At 43.9% G+C, this 19,591-nt stretch overlaps 2 protein-coding genes across 2 annotated transcripts; both read right to left on the bottom strand.

Annotated features, from left to right (window-relative positions):
- Positions 1-1,819: 1,819 nt before the first annotated feature.
- LOC106596589 (uncharacterized protein K02A2.6-like) lies at positions 1,820-3,727 on the bottom strand. Its single transcript, XM_045696087.1, has one exon. It carries the CDS (start codon positions 3,725-3,727, stop codon positions 1,820-1,822), a length of 1,908 nt encoding a protein of 635 aa, XP_045552043.1.
- A 6,862-nt stretch (positions 3,728-10,589) lies between these two features.
- Positions 10,590-18,877, bottom strand: selenok (selenoprotein K). The gene is given in 5 exon segments (NM_001140901.2): positions 10,590-10,889; positions 15,792-15,887; positions 18,027-18,107; positions 18,256-18,346; positions 18,851-18,877. Coding segments are annotated over 5 exon segments (291 nt in total). The 5' UTR covers positions 18,870-18,877; the 3' UTR covers positions 10,590-10,885.
- Positions 18,878-19,591: the final 714 nt, after the last annotated feature.

Below are 19,591 nucleotides of genomic sequence, written 5' to 3' on the forward strand. Positions count from 1 at the left end.
AATTTCAAAGCTGTGGCAAGTTTAGCGTAGTCATTTAGCACGTGTTGCTGTTGTAGACGAATGAACCTCGTCACGTGTCTATTCGACGTTCGCTTCAACAGGTAAACCCTGTCAGAACCCGTAGCGTTTGGGTAGCCATCCAACGCGTCCTCTATGTCAGCTAGGAACGTCTCAGTATCGTTTGGCTGACCTGGAACGGGGTCAAAGGTGGGGAAATTCTTGACGAGTTTGTCAAGGTATTCCGCGCCAAGCTGGCGGAGAGGGTTGGCTTCATCCTGTGGAGAGATTGGGGCCGAAAGGCCAAGAGGAGAAGCCAAGCCTTGGCATTGTTGGCCAAGAGGCTCCATATTACTCAGTGCTGAAGGGCCAAGAGGAGAAGACTGAGGGACACATGAGGGAGGCAAGGTCTGAAACCTATTGTCTTCACTCCTGTGAGTACAGGGCTCCGGTTGCTTGGATGGGTAGTCGCGCTGTAGAGCGTGACCATTCTGGATTTCCTCCAGATGGTACCTAAGGGTGGAATTCTGCTGCATTGCAGAGTCCACTTGAGCGCTTAGAGTACCGATTTTGGACACGTGAGTGTCACACCTGCTCCTTTCGGTCTCAAACTTATCTGTCATGGTTTGCAGATAGAGGTCTTGAGTACGGAGCGAGAGATTCAGTGATCAGATATCCTCTGCTTGCTTAGAAAACAATATTTCCATCCTCATCACCTGAGTTCTCTCATCATTCATTTGGTCCGCGACTTCAATATTTTCTGCTGATTTATCATCCAACTTTGTCATTGTGTTCATTAACTGATTGTCTTTGGTCTGCAGCGCTTTGAGGAGAACCGTGTTATTTTGAGTAACATTCAACAAAACAGCATGCATATTGTCAAGTTGAGCGCTCCTGTTTGTAGATAACTCTTCAGATTTATCTAGTTTCGCGTGGACATCATCGTATTTAGTTTTGGCTAAATCGAGTTGTTCCTGTAGCATATGATTTTGTTCCTGAAGAAAACGATTTTGTTGAAGAACTTGTGCTTGTTCATCGTCGTACGTTTTTGCAATTACATTTAATTGTTCGGTTTTCAAGCGCAGTTCCATAGCTAGCAGAATTTTTCCCTTTTCTGCATTTGTCATTGGTTTCCCGGTTCTCTCCACCTGTCCCTTTATGTCTACCGTTACCTGCTCGTGCTTCAGCTGTGCTCTGCGGTATTGGACAGATGCCAATCTCGGATGGCAAGACATCAGAGCTAGACTGGAGAGAACCTTTTGTGATTTCAACTTGTATACTACCACCCACAGCTGTTCCGTCTGAAAACATGGTCTTGTCTTTGTCATAGCGCAGGCGGAGGTGGTCCTGGTGTCTGCGCATGACTCGCCCATCAGTCAGTTTGACCACAAAGGAGATGGGACCACTCTGACTCAGAATGATACCTGGCAACCAGCGTTGGCTGCTTGTGGAGTTGCGGATGTAGACAGTGTCATTGGGTTTTAACTGTCTCTCCCTCGCGTGGTGGTCATGTCTCTCTTTTTGTTTCTCCTGCTTCCGTTCCACTCGTGCTCTGATGTTCGGACGCAATAGATCCAGGTGAGCTTTTGGCTTTCTGCCCATTAATATCACCGCTGGAGCCTGTCCTGTTGTTGTTTGTGGCGTGATGTGGTATTGGAACAAGAACCGAGAGACCTTAGTTGTGATGGTTCCCCCAGTCATCCTTTTGAGCCCCTCTTTCAGTGTCTGCACAGCCCGCTCCGCTAAGCCTTTTGAGGCCGGGTGAAACGGGGCGCTGCGGACATGGCGAATCCTGTTTCTCCGCATGAATTCTTGGAACAAGTCACAGGTAAACGTTGTTGCGTTGTCGGACACCAGAGAGTCCGGGCAGACCATGGGTGGCAAACACTTGCCGAAGCTTTTCGATGGTTGTGGTCGCTGTGATGTTGCTCATGATGTGCGCCTGCAGCCACTTGGAGTGCGCGTCCACCATGACAAGGAACATGTGACCCATGAAAGGGCCTGCAAAGTCTATGTGCAGCCTGGACCATGGGCGGTCAGGCCACTCCCACAGATGTAGTGGCGCGGGCGGCGCCATCTTCTGGTTGATCTGGCACTCAGAACATGATTTAACTTTGTCTTCTACCTCCTGATCCATGTTAGGCCACCAGATGTAAGATCTGGCTAAACTTTTCATCCGGGAGGCACCCGGGTGAGCCTCATGGAACTCATCCATGACTTGTGCATGGCCAGGGGGTGGAACAACCACTCTAGACCCCCAGAGTATGCAGCCATCCTGCACACTCAGCTCAGTTTTGCGCTTTGCATAAGGTCTTAGTCCATCATCCTCTATGACAGGAGGCCAACCCTGCATCAGGAATATTTTCACTTGGGACAGGATAGGATCCTGGTCTGTCCACTGTTTGATCTGTTTGTCAAACTCACCTGTGAATGCCAATCTCTCCATTAGGAAAATTGTCTCGGGAGGCACCACAGTTGTGGCAGGCATCTCTGGTAGTGGGAGACGGCTGAGTGCGTCTGTGTTTGCATTGTCCTTCCCCGCTCTATACAGTATAGTGTACTGGTAAGCTGACAGTGTCAGGGCCCAGCGCTGTATCCTTGCTGAAGCCATGGGCGGAATGCATCTTGATTCACTAAAAAGGCTCATCAGTGGTTTGTGGTCAGTGCATATGGTGAAATGACGACCGTAGAGGTACTGATGGAAGCGTTTCACAGCAAAGACTATGGCCAGACCTTCCTTGTCTAACTGTGAATAACCCTTCTCAGCACTCGTCAGCGTACGTGATGCGAATCCAATGGGTTTCTCTGACCCGTCCTCCATCTGATGAGAGAGTACTGCCCTGATGCCATAGGGCGAGGCGTCACATGACAGGATGATCTCTTTGTCTTGGTCAAAATGAACCAGAAATTGTGCTGATTGTGGTAGTGCTTTCACTTCCTTGAAAGCTTTCTCTTGTGCTGGCCCCCACTTCCATTTACAGTCTTTGTGGAGCAGCTGATAAAGTGGAGCCAACACTGTTGACAGCTCAGGGAGGAACTTACCATAGTATTTCACCATGCCCAGGAACGACTTGAGCTCTGACCCATTCTTGGGGCTTGGAGCATCCTTGATTGCCCTGACTTTGTCCTCCACAGGACACAGACCCTGCGCTGTGATCTTGTGACCTAGGTATGTCACACTCTGTGCTTGGAATGTGCACTTGCTACGCTTCAGGCGCAGCCCTGCCTCAGAGAATCTCTTTAACACCTGGTCCAGATGGTGGAGGTGATCCTCCTCCGTCTCCCCTGTACCCAGGATGTCATCCAGGTACACTGCTACATGAGGGATCCCCTGCAGCAGATTGTCCATTGTCCTCTGGAAAATGGCTGGGCTGGACGCCCCTCTGAAAACCAAGCGGTTGTACCTGAACAAGCCTTTGTGCGTGTTGACTGTGACATACTCTTTTGAGTCCACGTCCAGGAGGAGCTGTTGGTAGGCGTGACTCATGTCAAGCTTTGAAAACGTCTTGCCTCCTGCCAGTGTCGCGAACAAGTCCTCCACCCGCGGCAGCGGGTAAGCGTCTAGCTTAGAGGCCCTGTTGATGGTGAGTTTGTAGTCCCCACATATACGCACCGTGCCGTCACTTTTCAGAACGGGAACGATAGGAGCTGCCCAGCGGGAGAACTGAATGGGAGTAATGACGTTTGCTTCCTGCAGCTGCTCCAACTCATCTTCCACTTTCTTTTTCATGGCGTAAGGCACTGTCCTGGGCTTGAAAAAGCGAGGCTCGGCCTGAGGATCCACGAACAGCTTAACTAGTGTGCCCAGTTCATCTTTGAAAATCTCTGGGTACTTTTGAATGACATCCTCAGTCACTCGGGTGTGTTTTATCTCACCCCAGTTCAGTTGTATTTTGTTTAGCCAGTCACGCCCTAGTAAACTAGGCCCATTCCCTTTCACCACCAGGAGCCGTGCTCTCGCTTCCTGGCTGTTGTATGCAATGTCCACCTCTAGAGCCCCCAGCAATGGTATGGTCTCCCCGGTGTACGTACGCAGTCTGATCCCTACTGGTGTGAGGGCAGAAGCCTGTCTTGAGCCCCAGATTTGTTTGTAGGTCTCCTCACTTATGACAGAAGCAGAGGCCCCCGTGTCAACCTCCATCCTCATCTGCTTTCCATCTACCTCCACTGTAGCATAGATAGGCTCTGCGCGCGGCTCACTCACATTAAACGTTGTAGGAACAATGCTCTTCCTCCTCCTCTGTGCTCTCTAGGTGGTGCGCTGCTGACTGCGGCTTTGGTGCTGTGAACGTGCCCAGCCCAGTCCACCCACCCTCTGGCTTGCTCCTAGGACCCCTGCATTTTTTAGCTAAATGTCCATTTTTTACTATGTAATTATTTATATATTGTCCACACTATAACAGCCATCATGTCATTATGTTTGGAGGAAAAAGGGGGAGGCTTGCAAGCCGAAGAACACCATCCCAACCGTGAAGCACAGGGGTGGCAGCATCATGTTGTGGAGGTGCTTTGCTGCAGGAGGGACTGGTGCACTACACAAAATAGATGGCATCATGAGGAAGGATAATTATGTTGATATATTGAAGCAACATCTCAAGACATCAGTCAGGAAGTTAAAGCTTGGTCTCAAATAGGTCTTCCAAATGGACAATGACCCAAAGTATACTTCCAAAGTTGTGGAAAAATGGCTTAAGGACAACAAAGTCAAGGTATTGGAGTGGCCATCACAAAGCCCTGACCTCCATCCTATAGAAAATGTGTGGGGAGAACTGAAAAAGCGTGTGCAAGCAAGGAGGCCTACAAACCTGATTCAGTTACACCAGCTCTGTCAGGAGGAATGGGCCAAAATTCACCCAACTTATTGTGGGAAGCTTGTGAAAGGCTACCTGAAATGTTTGACCCAAGTTAAACAATTTAAAGGCAATGCTACCAAATACTAATTGGGTGTATGTAAACTTGTGACCCACTGGGAATGTGATGAAAGAATTAAATGCTGAAATAAATCATTCTCTCTACTATAATTCTGAAATTTCACATTCTTAAAATAAAGTGGTGATCCTAACTGACCTAAGACAGTGAATTTTTACCAGGATTAAATGTCAGGAATTGTGAAAAACTCAGTTTTAATGTATTTGGCTAAGGTGTATGTAAACTTCCGATTTCAACTGTACATAGACCCACACCCCTTGTCTTACCAGAGGCTGCTGTTCTACCTGCCGATACAGTGTATAACCCACCAGCTGTATGTTATTCACGTCGTTGTTCATTCACGACTCAGTGAAACATAAGATATTACAGTTTTTAATGTTCCGTTTGTGTTCCGTTGGTAGTATATACGTGCTTTTAGTTTGTCCAATTTATTATCCGAATAGTACAGATTAGCCACTCGTCGGCGGATCCTCACAAGGCACCCCGATCTCCTTCCACGATACCTTTTCCGTCTCTTTCTCCTGCGAATGACAGGGATGAGGGCCTGTTCGGGATTCTAGAGTAAATCTCTCTGGTCCGATTCATTAAAGAGAAATTCTTGTCCAGTTCAAGGTGAGTAATCGCTGTTCTGATTTCCAGAAGCTCTTTCGGTCACAAGAGATGCTATCAGCAACATTATGTACAAAATAAGTTACAAACAATGTGAAAAAACATACAAAATAGCACGGTTAGTTAAGAGCCCATAGGAGCTCATAAAACGGCAGCCATCCCCTGCCATCTTCTTCAAATAGGGACCACAATGGAAATAAGTCCCCAACTTTGTCGAATTCCAGTCACTTTTAAAAATCTTTGTGTATATACTGTCGTGGACGAATCAGAATTAGTTGGGTAACATAGATAATTAAGATGTTTTATTAGTATAATATGCTTATTTGAGGTACTTGTCATTAGAAAGTGTCCATTGGACTCTGGTGTCTTTTCAGTTGCATGTCTACCGGGGCTCAGACACTTGGGGTCCAGAGAGGGGAGAGGTCAGACTTGTCGTCATAGGAATGTGTTCTTAAACCATGTGAAGGGATGGCTGATTAATGGGGAACCAATGACTTGTCTCCACAATGTCTGTGAGCAAGTCACTCCCTCCTTTTCTTTATTGTGGGGAGGATTATGGCAGTGTCTGGACCCTTGTATGTCCTCTGTTAGATCTCGCACTTATCCTGGGATATTATATGGCCTAGAGGCTCACTCCCTCCAGTGAGCCTGTCCAGGAGTAGGGTCAAGAGGGGGTTTGCTTGAGATGGGAGTATCTAGAGTTGACAATTGATATATGCCATTGGATGAAATAGTTCTGTTCAATACTGTACCAGGGAGGGACGGTTCTAGGGGGACCAGATACTGGTCTATATAATGAACCCTGTTGACATAGCAGTTACTGTCTGATGTGTTTTATTGATATCTGTCATACAAAACTTAACCTTTGTGAACTGTTACTAAGTATCTGTGGTTCGTCAATGTACGTTGAAGGGGGTGTATCGTTGCTATAAAAGATCCCTGTAGCCATTCTGTAATCACCTTGTTCAATGGTTCATTCGAGAGAGTGCATTATTGAAGGTCAAGAACTTTTGCAAAAGTATCTTAATTATTAAAGATGTAGTTAACTCGGACTGGTGTGTTTGTAACTCCTCATTTGGTAATGCAGAAATTAGCCACCACAATACAGTATATGTATATTTTTTTAACTGATAAATACAATTAATCATTCATCAATTTCAGCAGCCAATTGATGAATGGAAAGAGACATCTGTTACAAAACAACAAAAAGTGTAATGACAGTCAGAGATTGTCAAGCCAAGCCTTCTATACTGGGTAATCCCACAAGGTAGGGAGGGATGGATTTTCTGTTTGTCGAGGTTGACATAGTCTATTTATTATGGTGTTGAAAACACAAACAATGATATTGAAGTGGCCAAAGTCTCTATGCTTTTTTATTGATTGTGTGTTGCATTGGCTCAGAAACCTGTTGGCGGAAAATTTGTTGCATATATTTTATATAATTATAAGTATGGCATCAAAAGGTTTAAGATCAGATTTACCCCTAACTGATCATTGTCTGCAGCCGGCTCTGATTGTAGTGTAATGAAACAGACAGGGAGAGGGAGCTCATCTGTGGTGGTCTGCAAACCCCCAAACCTTTTGGCCCATAGTCCTGTGTGGCATCGACTGTGCCACAAAAGCATGCTGCAGTGGCAAAGTTGATATCCATGTTTATAAACACAGCTACGGTTATTGTTATTTGAGGTTAATTATATGAGGAGGGAAGGGTGTTTCATTTATTTGAGTTGTCCCGTGTGGCTCAGTTGGTAGAGCACGGTGTTTGCAACGCCAGGGTTGTGGGTTCGAATCCCACGGGGGACCAGTGTGGAGATTTTTTTTTTTAATGAAATGTATGCATTCACTACTGTAAGTCGCTCTGGATAAGAGCGTCTGTTAAATTACTAAAATGTAAATGTACTGTACAAGAAGCAGTTCATGTGAAAATATTTTGTACATGGGGGGGGGGATGTATTTTTGGGAGGGGGTGCACTATCTGTATAATCATCAACTTGATTAAGTAAAATATGAGATATTCTGTCAATCGCTGTTGGTTTATCTAGCAAGTTTTGACTTTTGATTTGACTGCCGTTACATGATTCGACAACGCTATAGCCTACTCGGCGTAAACTCTGTGTCAAGATAACCTACTGCTGAAATGCGCTGAATTAATTGATGCACATGATAATGCTTGGAATTTATGAACGGCCTGTTTCGCAATTCACATCATCATCTTTGGCGATCAAAGTTACTCAATCATTACTAAATATCAGTTTAATTTGCTGTGAAATCTTCACATCGTGGCGCAGCGACAGTCTTATTTTCAGTGGTGTAAAAAGTACCCAATTATCATACTTGAGTAAAAGTAAAGATACCTTAATAGACAATGACTCAAGTAAAAGTGAAAGTCACCCAGTAAAACACTACTTGAGTAAAAGTCTTTAAAGTATTTGTTTTTAAATATACTTACTCCAATTTGCATACCGCACTTACAGATCCACAGATGATGCAATCTCTATTGCACTCCACACTGCCCATTCCCACCTGGACAAAAGGAACCTCTATGTGAGAATGCTGTTCATTGACTACAGCTCAGCGTTCAACACCATAGTACCCTCAAAGCTCATCACTAAGTTATTGACCCTGGGACTAAACTGTAGTGGAGCAGGTTGAGAGCTTCAAGTTCCTTGGTGTCCACATCACCAACAAACTAACATGGTCCAAGCACACCAAGACAGTCGTGAAGAGGGCACAACAAAACCTATTCCCCCTCAGGAGACTGAACAGATTTGGCATGGGTCCTCAGATCCTCAAAAGCTTATACAGCTGCAACATCGAGAGCATCCTGACTGGTTGCATCACTGCCTGGTATTGCAACTGCTCGGCCTCCGACCGCAAGGCACTAGAGGGTAGTGCGTACGGCCCAGTACATCATTGGGGCCAAGCTTCCTGCCATCCAGGACCTCTATACCAGGCAGTGTCAGAGGAAGGCCCCAGAAAATTGTGAAAGACTCCAGCCACCCTAGTCATAGACTGTTCTCTCTGCTACCCCACGGCAAGCGGTACCAGAGCGCCAAGTCTAGGTCCAAGAGGCTTCTAAACAGCTTCTACCCCCAAGCCATAAGACTCCTGAATATCAAATCAAATGGCTACCCAGACTATTTGCATTGCCCCCCTCTTTTATGCCACTGCTACTCTCTGTTATTATCTATGCATAGTCACTTCAATAATAATAATACCCTACCTACATGTACATATTACCTCGACTAACCAGTGCCCCTGCACATTGACTCTGTACCGGTATCCCCCTGTATATAGTCTCGCTATTGTTATTTTACTGCTGCTCTTTATTTACTTGTTACTTTTATTTCTTATTCTTATCTGTATTTTTTGAAACTGCATTGTTGGTTAGGGGCTCGTAAGTAAGCATTTCACTGTAAGGTCTACACCTGTTGTATTCGGCGCATGTGACTAATAAAATTTTATTTGGAGTATCAAAATTAAATGTAACTGCTAAAAAATCAAAAGTAAAAGTATAAATAATTTCACATTCCTTATATTAATCAAACCAGACAGCACAATGTATTTTTTAAATTTACGGATAGCCAGGGACATAATTTACAAACTAAGCATTTGAGTTTAGTGAGTCCGCCAGATCAGAGGCAGTAGAGATGGCCAGGGATATTCTCTTGATAAGTGTGTGAATTGGACCATTTCCCTGTCCTGCTAAGCATTCAAAATGTAGAGTACTTTGGGTGTCAGGGAAATTGCATGGAGTAAAAAGTACAATATTTTCTTTAGGAATGTAGTGAAGTAAAAGTTGTCAAAAATATAAATAGTAAAGTACAGATACCCCAATTTTACTTAAGTACTTTACACCACTGCTTATTTTGGGAGAACCAGGGCATAGTGACAATATCTTGGTTTTAAACGCTTTAAATTGGCACTTCTGATTGTGGTATTTCCCAGGATTCTCGGGATAAATATGAATTGTTCCTGGTATTGAAACTTGGTAGAATTTCAGGAAAATATGAATCCCTAATGAACACTAGCTACTTGACCCAGTTTGAGGGCAAAGCGCTTACCTTGGACAAAGCCATCCTGCACAGCATCAACTGCTGTGGTATGGAAACACTACTTCAAAACTCTGTCCTATAATAGCTTGTTTAGTCATGTTGAAGATCAGGGTTTTGATACGCAGTCTGTTATACAGTGAGTATAAAATACAATATGGTTTAAGTTTCAGTGTGCCACACACTCTGCAAGCAGCAGTTATTAATGGCTGCTTTGCGTTTTCCAGGACATGAACCCTTGCCTGGTCTTGTGGAAGGGGGGGCTCGGTGCTGGCCTGCCTGGACACCACCCAGGAGATGTGGATCCACCAGAGTGTGCCAACGCTTTGGGGTGCGCATGCTCAGGGAGAGGGCCGCGTCCGTCTGGTGAACCTCAGAGAATAGAACCCACCGGAACAGAGGGAGAAGCCAGTTACCTTGATGACAGTAGAACACTGGCAAAGGTAACACTCATTGAGAAAGACATTTCCAGACACACAAGATAATGTAAATGCTTAACCTGGGCGATGACCCTCGTAGGCTTCAAACATCTCTCCCTTAGTACTTTATATTGAGTACTCTTAATAGACGTGTACAGCATGTGCGTCTTTTGGACAGTTTAACGTAGTGATGGATTAAATCTGTAATTTTGTTCCGAGTTTCTATTTTAGTATTTGTGTGGATGTTTATTTTAAATGAAAGCTATATTTATTTCTGAATAATAGGATTTTTACTGTTTTCACTTATTTTTACAGAGCATATGTAGGTGCCAATACATTTTTAGATACGAGGCATATTTAACTTGGTAAAATGATATAAACTGTGCTACCTTTCCTATAGTGCAATTAGCTAAGACGTTGTCAAGCGGGGGGTCAAGTGTGTTTGTGAGGCAGCGGATCCGAGATTGAGTACTGGTAAGGACTTGTGAAGGAAGCTAAACTGTGAACCTATATTTATCATGCCCCTAGTAAATTACATTTCAACATTTCATTGCTCTCAACATTCTTAGAAAGTACACAGGTATACAGCACAGGACTTTATTTAACAGTGGGATACAAAAAAATATTACAGCTTCGGAGAGGGATGTGATATGATTCACAATGGGACAAGAAGAGGGGTCTGAAACAGGAAGCTGCCGTATCGGCCGCCCTGGCCCCTACGTGTAGGAATTCCCAGAGCAGCGTCAGGAGTCTGTGGTGAGCAGAAGCAGCTGTAGAGGATGGGGGCTGGCACACATGCACGTCATTGCAGCCTAAATTAGGCTACATGTCTGCAGCCGGTGTGCCACAACCCACGCCTACACAAAAATGTGTAGGCGTTTACCTATGGAGAGGAACAGGGAACACGAAACAATGTAGTTATGTTCTACACTACCACATATTCACAGTAATATGACTTAATACATTACCAGCTACAATAGTTATTTACGTCTACACTGTATTTCTGATCAATTTGATGCCATTTTAAAATGGACAAAAAAAGTGCTTTTCTTTCAAAAACCAAAAGGACATTTCTAAGTGACCCCAAACTTTTAAATCGGTAGTGTAAATGTAGGTAGAGTTAAAGTGACTATGAATAGACAATAAACAGAGTAGCTGCAGCGTAAAAGAGGGGTCTGGGTAGCCCTTTGATTAGCTGTTCAGGAGTCTTATGGCTTAAAAGACATTCCCTTGAAAAATAAAAAAGCAGCACTAGTACTGTTTGTCCATTTTGAGACGCATCCTCAAAATAGTCAGAATTCATCTAAGATGCATTATAAACTCAGGACCCTGTCTTTCAAAGATAATTCGTAAAAATCCAAATAACTTCACAGATCTTCATTGTAAAGGGTTTAAACACTGTGTCCCATGCTTGTTCAATGAACCATAAACAATTAATGAACATGCACCTGTGGAACGGTCGTTAAGACACTAACAGCTTACAGACGGTAGGCAATTAAGGTCACAGTTATGAAAACTTAGGACACTAAAAAGAGGCCTTTCTACTGACTCTGAAAAACACCAAAAGAAAGATGCCCGGGGTCCCTGCCTTAGGCATGCTGCAAGGAGGCATGAGGACTGGAGATGTGACCAGGGCAATAAATTGCAATGTCCGTACTGTGAGACGCCTAAGACAGTGCTACAGGGAGACTGGACGGACAGCTGATCGTCCTCGTAGTGGCACACGTAACATCTGCACAGGATCGGTACATCCGAAAATCACCTGCGGGACAGGTACAAGATGACAACAACAACTGCCCGAGTTAAACCAGGAACGCACAAACCCTCCATCAGTGCTCAGACTGTCCGCAATAGGCTGAGAGAGGCTGGACTGAGGGCTTGTAGTCCTGTTGTAAGGCAGGTCTTCACCAGACATGCAATCTCCATAGACAAACATTGGCAGTAGAATGGGCTTACTGAAGAGCCGAGTTACTTTCAACGTGGCACCGTCATAGGATGCCACCTTTCCAACAAGTGTGTTCGTTAAATTTCTGCCCTGCTAGAGCAGCACCGGTCAACTGCTATTGTGAAGTGGAATCGTCTAGGATCAACAACGGCTCAGCCGTGAAGTGGTAGGCCACACAAGCTCACAGAAATGGGACCGCCGAGTGCTGAAGCACATACAAATCGCCTGTCCTCGGTTGCAACAAAAGTACTAAGTGGAGGCCATTTGGGCCAGGCCATTTGGGATCTTGAATACAAGACATGCGTCGGTGTATTGCACAAGATTTTCCCAACTCAGGAGCTCATGCTTTCTGAGGATGTAACAGTGATGATGGCTATTGGGCATTCTATCAAGCACTTGAGAGTCTGTGGACAGACTGAATGGGTTTTAATGTACAGCAAGCCTGGGCCCAACTAGACAAGCAGTATGTTAAGTGGGGGAGTACCGTAATTTCCGGACTATTAAGCGCACCTGAATATAAGCCGCACCCACTGAATTAAAAAAATAATATTATTTTGAACATAAATAAGGCGCACATGTGTATAAGCCGCAGGTGCCTACCGGTCCATTGAAACAAATGAACTTTACACAGGCTTTAACGAAACACGGCTTGTAACAAAAATAAATAGGCTTTAACGAAACACGGCTTGTAACAAAAATAAATAGGCTTTAATGAAACACGGTTGTTAACAAAAATAACTAGGCTTTAACGAAACACGGCTTGTAACAAAAAATGTAAAATTAGCAGTAAGCTTTAGTTGTCTTTTAGCACTGAGTCAATTCCTCACGCTGCTGTTTCCAACGTCTTATCATCGCCTCATTAAGACCAAGCTCCCGTGCAGCAGCTCTATTTCCTTTTCCAACAGCCAGATCAATCGCCTTCAACTTGAAAGCTGCATCATATGCATTTCTCCGTGTCTTTGCCATGATGAGGGTGACAAAATGACTACCGTAATCAGAATGATGGGAAGTTTGAGAGCGCTCGATTTAATCTAAACAGTAAACAAAAAACTTGGTTATTTTAGTTACCTTTTTCACCTCCTTTTTAAAAAGAGGTGAGAATCAACTATGATGCCAATGTACCTAAAATCAGATACCTGGAGCTTCTCCCCTCACATATAGACATCTGGCTCAGTGGCATCAGTTGCCCTCTGGAGAACATGCAGACAGTTTTTTTCACATTTAGATGCAAACATGAGACAGTGAGCCACTGTAACATGGACCATTAGATTGAGCTCTTGTGCAGCTTGTTTACTCATTGCATGCACATATATCACTGTATATTCTGCATACATTTGAACTTCAGACCCAGTACAGACAGACTCTGTAGCAGTGGAAACGCCTTCTCTGGAGTGATGAATCACACTTCACCATCTGGCAGTTCAACGGACTAATCTGGGTTTGGCGGATGCCAGAATGCTACCTGCCCCAATGCATAGTGGAGGAATAATGGTCTGGGACTGTTTTTCATGGGTCGGGCTAGGCCCCTTAGTTCCAGACGGTTGTGTGCTTCCAACTTTGTGGCAACAGTTTGGGGGAAGGCCATTTCCTGTTTCAGCAAGACAATGCCCATGTCACAAAGCGAGGCCAATACAGAATTGTTGTCGAGATCGGTGTGGAAGAACTTGACTGGCCTGCACAGAGCTCTGACCTCAACTCCATCGAACACCTTTGGGATGAATTGGAACGCCGACTGTGAGCTAGGCCTAATCGCCCAACCTCACTAATGCTCGTGGCTGAAAGTCCCTGCAGCAATGTTCCAACATCTAGTGGAAAGCCTTCCCAGAAGGGTGGAGGCTGTTTTAGCAGCGGGGGAGGGGGGGGGGGCAACTCCATATATGAATGCCCATGATTTTGGAATGAGATGTTTGACAAGCAGGTGTCCACATTCTTTTGGTCATTCATTTTGAGGTTTTTGCGTAGGGAATCTTAGTCACGCGATTTTACATAAAACAAAGATGTTTGGGGCAGTGTTTCTCAATCAAAAATGTGCATGAAAACGAGTCGTCTCTTGTTGAATGACAACAAAAGACTTGACCAATCATCGCCGAAGGGGCGTTGCCTCAAACTGTGCCCCCGAACAGCCGAAAAAACCCTTACCGGAGTCCCAAATGAACAAAAACGTCAAAAATGGCATCATAATACAGTGCATTCAGAAAGTATTCAGACCCCTTTACTTTTTCCACATTTTGTTACATTACAGCCTTATTCTAAAATGAATTCAACTTTTTGTTCCTCATCAATAAACACAATACCCCATAATGATAAAGCAAAAACAGGTTATACATTTTTGCAGATTTATAAAAAAAACGATAACAGAAATATTACATTTACATAAATATTCAGACCCTTTACTCTACTTTGTTCAAGCACCTTTGGCAGTGATTACAGCCTCGTTTCTTCTTGGGTAGGACTCTACAAGCTTGGCACACCTGTATTTGGGGAGTTTCTCCCATTCTTCTCTGCAGATCCTCTCAAGCTCTGTGAGTTGGATGGGGAGTGTCGCTGCACATATATTTTCATGTCACTCCAGAGATCTTCGATCAGATTCAAGTCTGGGCTCTGGCTGGGCCACTCACTGACATTCAGAGATTTGTCCCGACACCACTCCTGCGTGGTCTTGGCTGTGTGCTTAGGGTCGTTGTCCTGTCGGAAGGTGAACCTTAGCCCCAGTCTGAGGACTTGAGTGCTCTGGAGCAGGTTTTCATCAAGGATTTCTCTGTACTTTGCCCCATTCATCTTTGCCTTGATCCTGACTAGTCTCCCAGTCACTGCCGCTGAAAACCATCCCCACAGCAAGATGCTGCCACCACCATGCTTCACCGTAGGGATAGTGCCAGGTTTCTTCAGACGTGACGCTTGGCATTCAGGCCAAAGAGTTCAATCTTGGTTTCATCAGACCAGAGAATCTTGTTTCTCAAAGTCTGAGTCTTTAGGTGCCTTTTGGCAAATTCAAAGCGGGCTGTCATGTGCCTTTAACTGAGTGGCTTCTGTCTGGCCACTCTACCATAAAGGTCTGATTGGTAGAGTGCTGCAGAGATGGTTGTCCTTCTGGAAGGTTCTCCCATCTCCACAGAGAAAGTCTGGTGCTCTGTCATAGTGTCCATCGGGATCTTGGTCACCTCTCTGACCAAGGCCCTTCTCCCCCGATTGTTCAGTTTGGCCGGGCGGCCAGCTCTAGGAAGAGTCTTGGTGGTTCCAAAGATCTTCCATTTAGGAATGATGGAGGCCAGTGTTCTTGGGGACATTTAATGCTGCAGAAATGTTTTGGTACCTTTCCCCAGATCTTTGCCTCGACACAATCCTGTCTCGGAGCTCTACAGACAATTCCTTTGACCTCATGGCTTGGTTTTTGCTCTGACATGCACTGTCAACTGTGGGACCATATATAGGCAGGTGTGTGCCTTTCCAGATATATGTCTAATCAATTGAATTTACCACAGGTGGACTCCAAGGTGTAGAAACATCTCAAGGATGATCAATGGAAACAGGATGCACCTGAGCTCAATTTTGAGTCTCATAACAAAGGGTCTGAATACTTATGTAAAGGTATTTCTGTTTGTATTTTTAATAAATTAGCAAAAATGTCTAAACCTGTTTTCGCTGTCATTATGGGCTATTGTGTTTAGATCGATGAGGAACATTTTATATTTAATCCATTTTAGAATAAGGCTGTAACGTAACAAAACGTAGAAAAAGTCAAGGGGTCTGAATACTTTCCAAATGCACAAATTCTTCCGACTGGGAAGCATGCGGACACCTTTATGATAACTGTGGCCTGTATCACCATATCTCCCTCACCTTCCTCATCCTCCTCCCCCCATGGGAGGGGCGCTGGGCCCCCCACCGTGGTTTATCCTCCCCATCCGCCTCCGGCCACCAGGGGGTCCAGGGGGGCTGGTGGAAGAGAGAAGACAGCCATGGGAATGTTAGAACACTTGTCCACTGTCATAATGAAGTCAGTCAACCCTTATTCTGCATCAACATGACAATCTTAAAAGTTGCACTATAGAGAAATCGCTCCACCATTTCCTGGTTGCTAGAACTCTAATAGTGTGCCTAATTTCAGTGCAAGTGACAAAATAAGCTACTATAGTGTAGAGAATCATTGTACCATCTAAACCGCTGTGAAGTACAGTACCAGTCAAATGTTGACACACCTACTGATTCAAGGGTTTTTCTTTATTTTGACTAATTTCTACATTGTAGAATAATAGTGATGACATCAAAACTATGAAATATATTTGGAATCATGTCGTAACCAAAAAAAAGTAAAACAAATAAAAAATTAGATTACATATGAGATTTTTCAAAGTAGCCACCCTTTACCTTGATGACAGCTTTGCACACTCTTGGCATTCCCTCAACCAGCTTCATGAGGTAGTCACCTGGAATGCATTTCAATTAATAGGTGTGCCTTGTTAAAAGTTAATTGGTGGAATTTCTTTCATTCCTAATGCATTTGAGCCAATCAGTTGTGTTTTGACAAGGTTGGGGTGGTATACAGAAGATAGCCCTATTTGGTAAAAGACCAAGTCCATATTATGGCAAGAACAGCTCAAATAAGCAAAGAGAAATGACAGACCATCATTACTTTAAGACATGAAGGTCAGTCAATCTGGATCATGTCAAGAACTTTGACTGTTTCTTCAAGTGCAGTCGCAAAAACCATCAAGCGCCATGATGAAACTGGCTCTCACGAGGACCGCCACAGGAAAAGAAGACCCAGAAGTTACCTCTTCTGCAGGGGATAAGTTCATTAGAGTTACCAACCTCAGCAATTACAGCCCAAATAAATGCTTTATGGAGTTCAAGTAAGACACATCAACATCAACTGTTCAGTTGAGACTGCGTGAATCAGGCCTTCATGGTGGATTTGCTGCAAAGAAACCCCTACTAAAGGACACCAATAAGAAGAAGAGACTTGCTTGGGCCAAGAAACACGAACAATGGACATTAGACCGGTGGAAATCTGTCCTTTGGTCTGATGAGTCCAAATGTGAGATTTTTGTTTCCAATCGCCGTGTCTTTGTGAGACGCAGAGTAGGTGAATGCATGATCTCTGCATGAGTGGTTCCCACCTTTAAGCATGGAGGTGTGATGTTGTGCCGGTGCTTTGCTGGGGACACTGATTTATTTAGAATTCAAGGCACACTTAACCAGCATGGCTACCACAGCATTCTGCAGCGATACGCCTTTCCCTTCTGGATTGCGCTTAGTGGGACTATCATTTGTTTTTCCAACAGGACAATGACCCAAAACACACCTCCAGGCTGTGTAAGGGCTATTTGACCAAGAAGGAGAGTGATGAGTGCACAATCACCCAACCTCAACCCAATTGAGATGGTTTGGGATGAGTTGGACCGCAGAGTGAAGGAAAAGCAGCCAACAAGTGCTCAGCATGCGGGAATGAACTCCTTCAAGACTGTTGGAAAAGCATTCCTCATGAAGCTGGTTGAGAGAATGCCAAGAGTGTGCAAAGCTGCCATCAAGGCAAAGGGTGGCTACTTTGAAAAATATAACATTTTGTTTAACCCTTTTTTGGTTACTACATGACTCCATATGTGTTGTTTCATAGTTTTGATGTCTTCACTATTATTCTACAATGTAAAAAAATAGTAAAAATAAAGAAAAACCCTTGAATGAGTACGCGTCCAAACTTTTGACTGGTACTGTATATATTCCATAACCAAACATATTGATGTTTCAGCTGTTTGAAGATATTTTACTTTCCATTTTGTACTCTACGAAGAACAAAAATAACTTACAAACGGGAAGCATAGAAATAGCGCACATAAAACATATCTACTGCTTCTTAGAAGCCTTCAAGTAGAATGATAGATCTATAACCTCCATTTCTATGTACATTTGGTCAGGTTGCCCAAAAAGTTACATATTGCCACTAATTATTTCTAAAGCCATTCATCTTAACCATTACAAAGCCCTAGTCTTGCACTAGAAGTGTTTTGTGATTGCCACGTCAGCCTGACATGATGGGAAGTAGACTAACTCTCTGTTTGGACCTTAGGGACTTACCCTCTGCCATCACTGTAGCCTGCAGAGGATGAGCCAGAGTTACCCCTCTTTGTCAGATCTGGCTGGACCAGGGATTGGAAACTGTGAGAGAAAAAAATAATAATCAAAGCAGATGATTATCTCTGTATACAAGGCCTATAATTGACTTTGTAATGATAATCTTCACAGCAACATGCAATGCTAGTGCCATGCGAATGCCCAGAGGCCTCTGTGTTGACTGCTGACTTACAACAAGCCAATGAACTCCACAGCACCCCAGAAGAGATCAGTGAGGAACGACATTCGCCATGGAGACTGGCTTCTGTTGTCCAGGACCTGACCTGATAAGAGAGGAAAACTTGTTAGTGATGATTATATCCAAACTACAACACCTGGAACTAGCCTCTTGGTCCATCAGCCAGTGTGACTAGCATTGGCAGGTGCTAATTTCAGGCCCAGCAGTAAACACAGAGGCTATATATATTTCACTAACATTACATGCCTACAAATCAATAGCGAAGACTGGAGAGACACACACAGAAGAAGCCTAACTAGCTAGCTATATAGCCAGGCTCAATAGAATGATCCAATTTCCACTCTACAGCCCATAGAGAGTTAAAAGAGACTCGAATAACTTTCAACCTGCCTTATTTAGCTGCTGTCTATCGTAACTGTTTGTTGTCGTAGCTAATGTTAGCTACTTAGCTAGCATCATTTCGCATTTCTAGCGAAAGGTGAAGACATAGTGAGCTTGCAGAGATGAATTACTACGATGTGTATATTAATTAGCGACTTTAATGAAACAATAAACACATACATTACAACAATATCAATAAACCACTAACCATTCGCCACGTACACCATTTTTGCAGATCCCAACTACTGTTGTTCGCTGCTAAATTTCCGCATCCGGTGTATACGTCACTTCGTAAAACGAACGCTCCCAAGGGCCCCGCCCACCTGATTAGGCAGGCCTATTCTTCTTACACTTTTTGGGGTAAATTCAGTTTACCCTAAATGTCTCTTCTGCGGTGTATATTTTGTGTCAGACTATGACACCTTCCATCACTCACGTTTGAAGTTGCTTTCTCACTTTGCAGCACTGTCTGTAATTCACTTTTGAGCACCTAGCTAGCAGACACTTGCATTGTCTTGCTAAATGAATACTGTGTTGTTACACAACGAGCTACAAGTCACCTACTTACAGGTGATATATTTGCATTTGTACAAAAGGTTGTAGATGTTATGCTTTTTAAAACAACGTTAGCAAAGGCTTTCGTGTTGTAGTTTGAAAAGGGTTGGATGTTTCTCACATTCCCATACCCATAGGTGAAGTATCCTATTAATTTATTGAAAGCAATCTATGCCCACCAGATGGCAGTCCATACCTATTCTTATGATTTATTTTACTATCAACGTCTGCCCTATGCTACCCACTGCAATGTAAAGTGGCTACTTAGTGACTTTGAAAAATGTCTCTTCTGCAGATAGACAGCCATCATATAAATCCATGTTTTACTATCGTCTCATTATTACCTTTCTGATGAACTTTGGTGCCTTTTCAATCTTCCAAGAGATTCACGTTA

Source organism: Salmo salar, chromosome ssa15, assembly GCF_905237065.1.
Source record: "Salmo salar chromosome ssa15, Ssal_v3.1, whole genome shotgun sequence".
Lineage (NCBI taxonomy): Eukaryota > Metazoa > Chordata > Actinopteri > Salmoniformes > Salmonidae > Salmo > Salmo salar.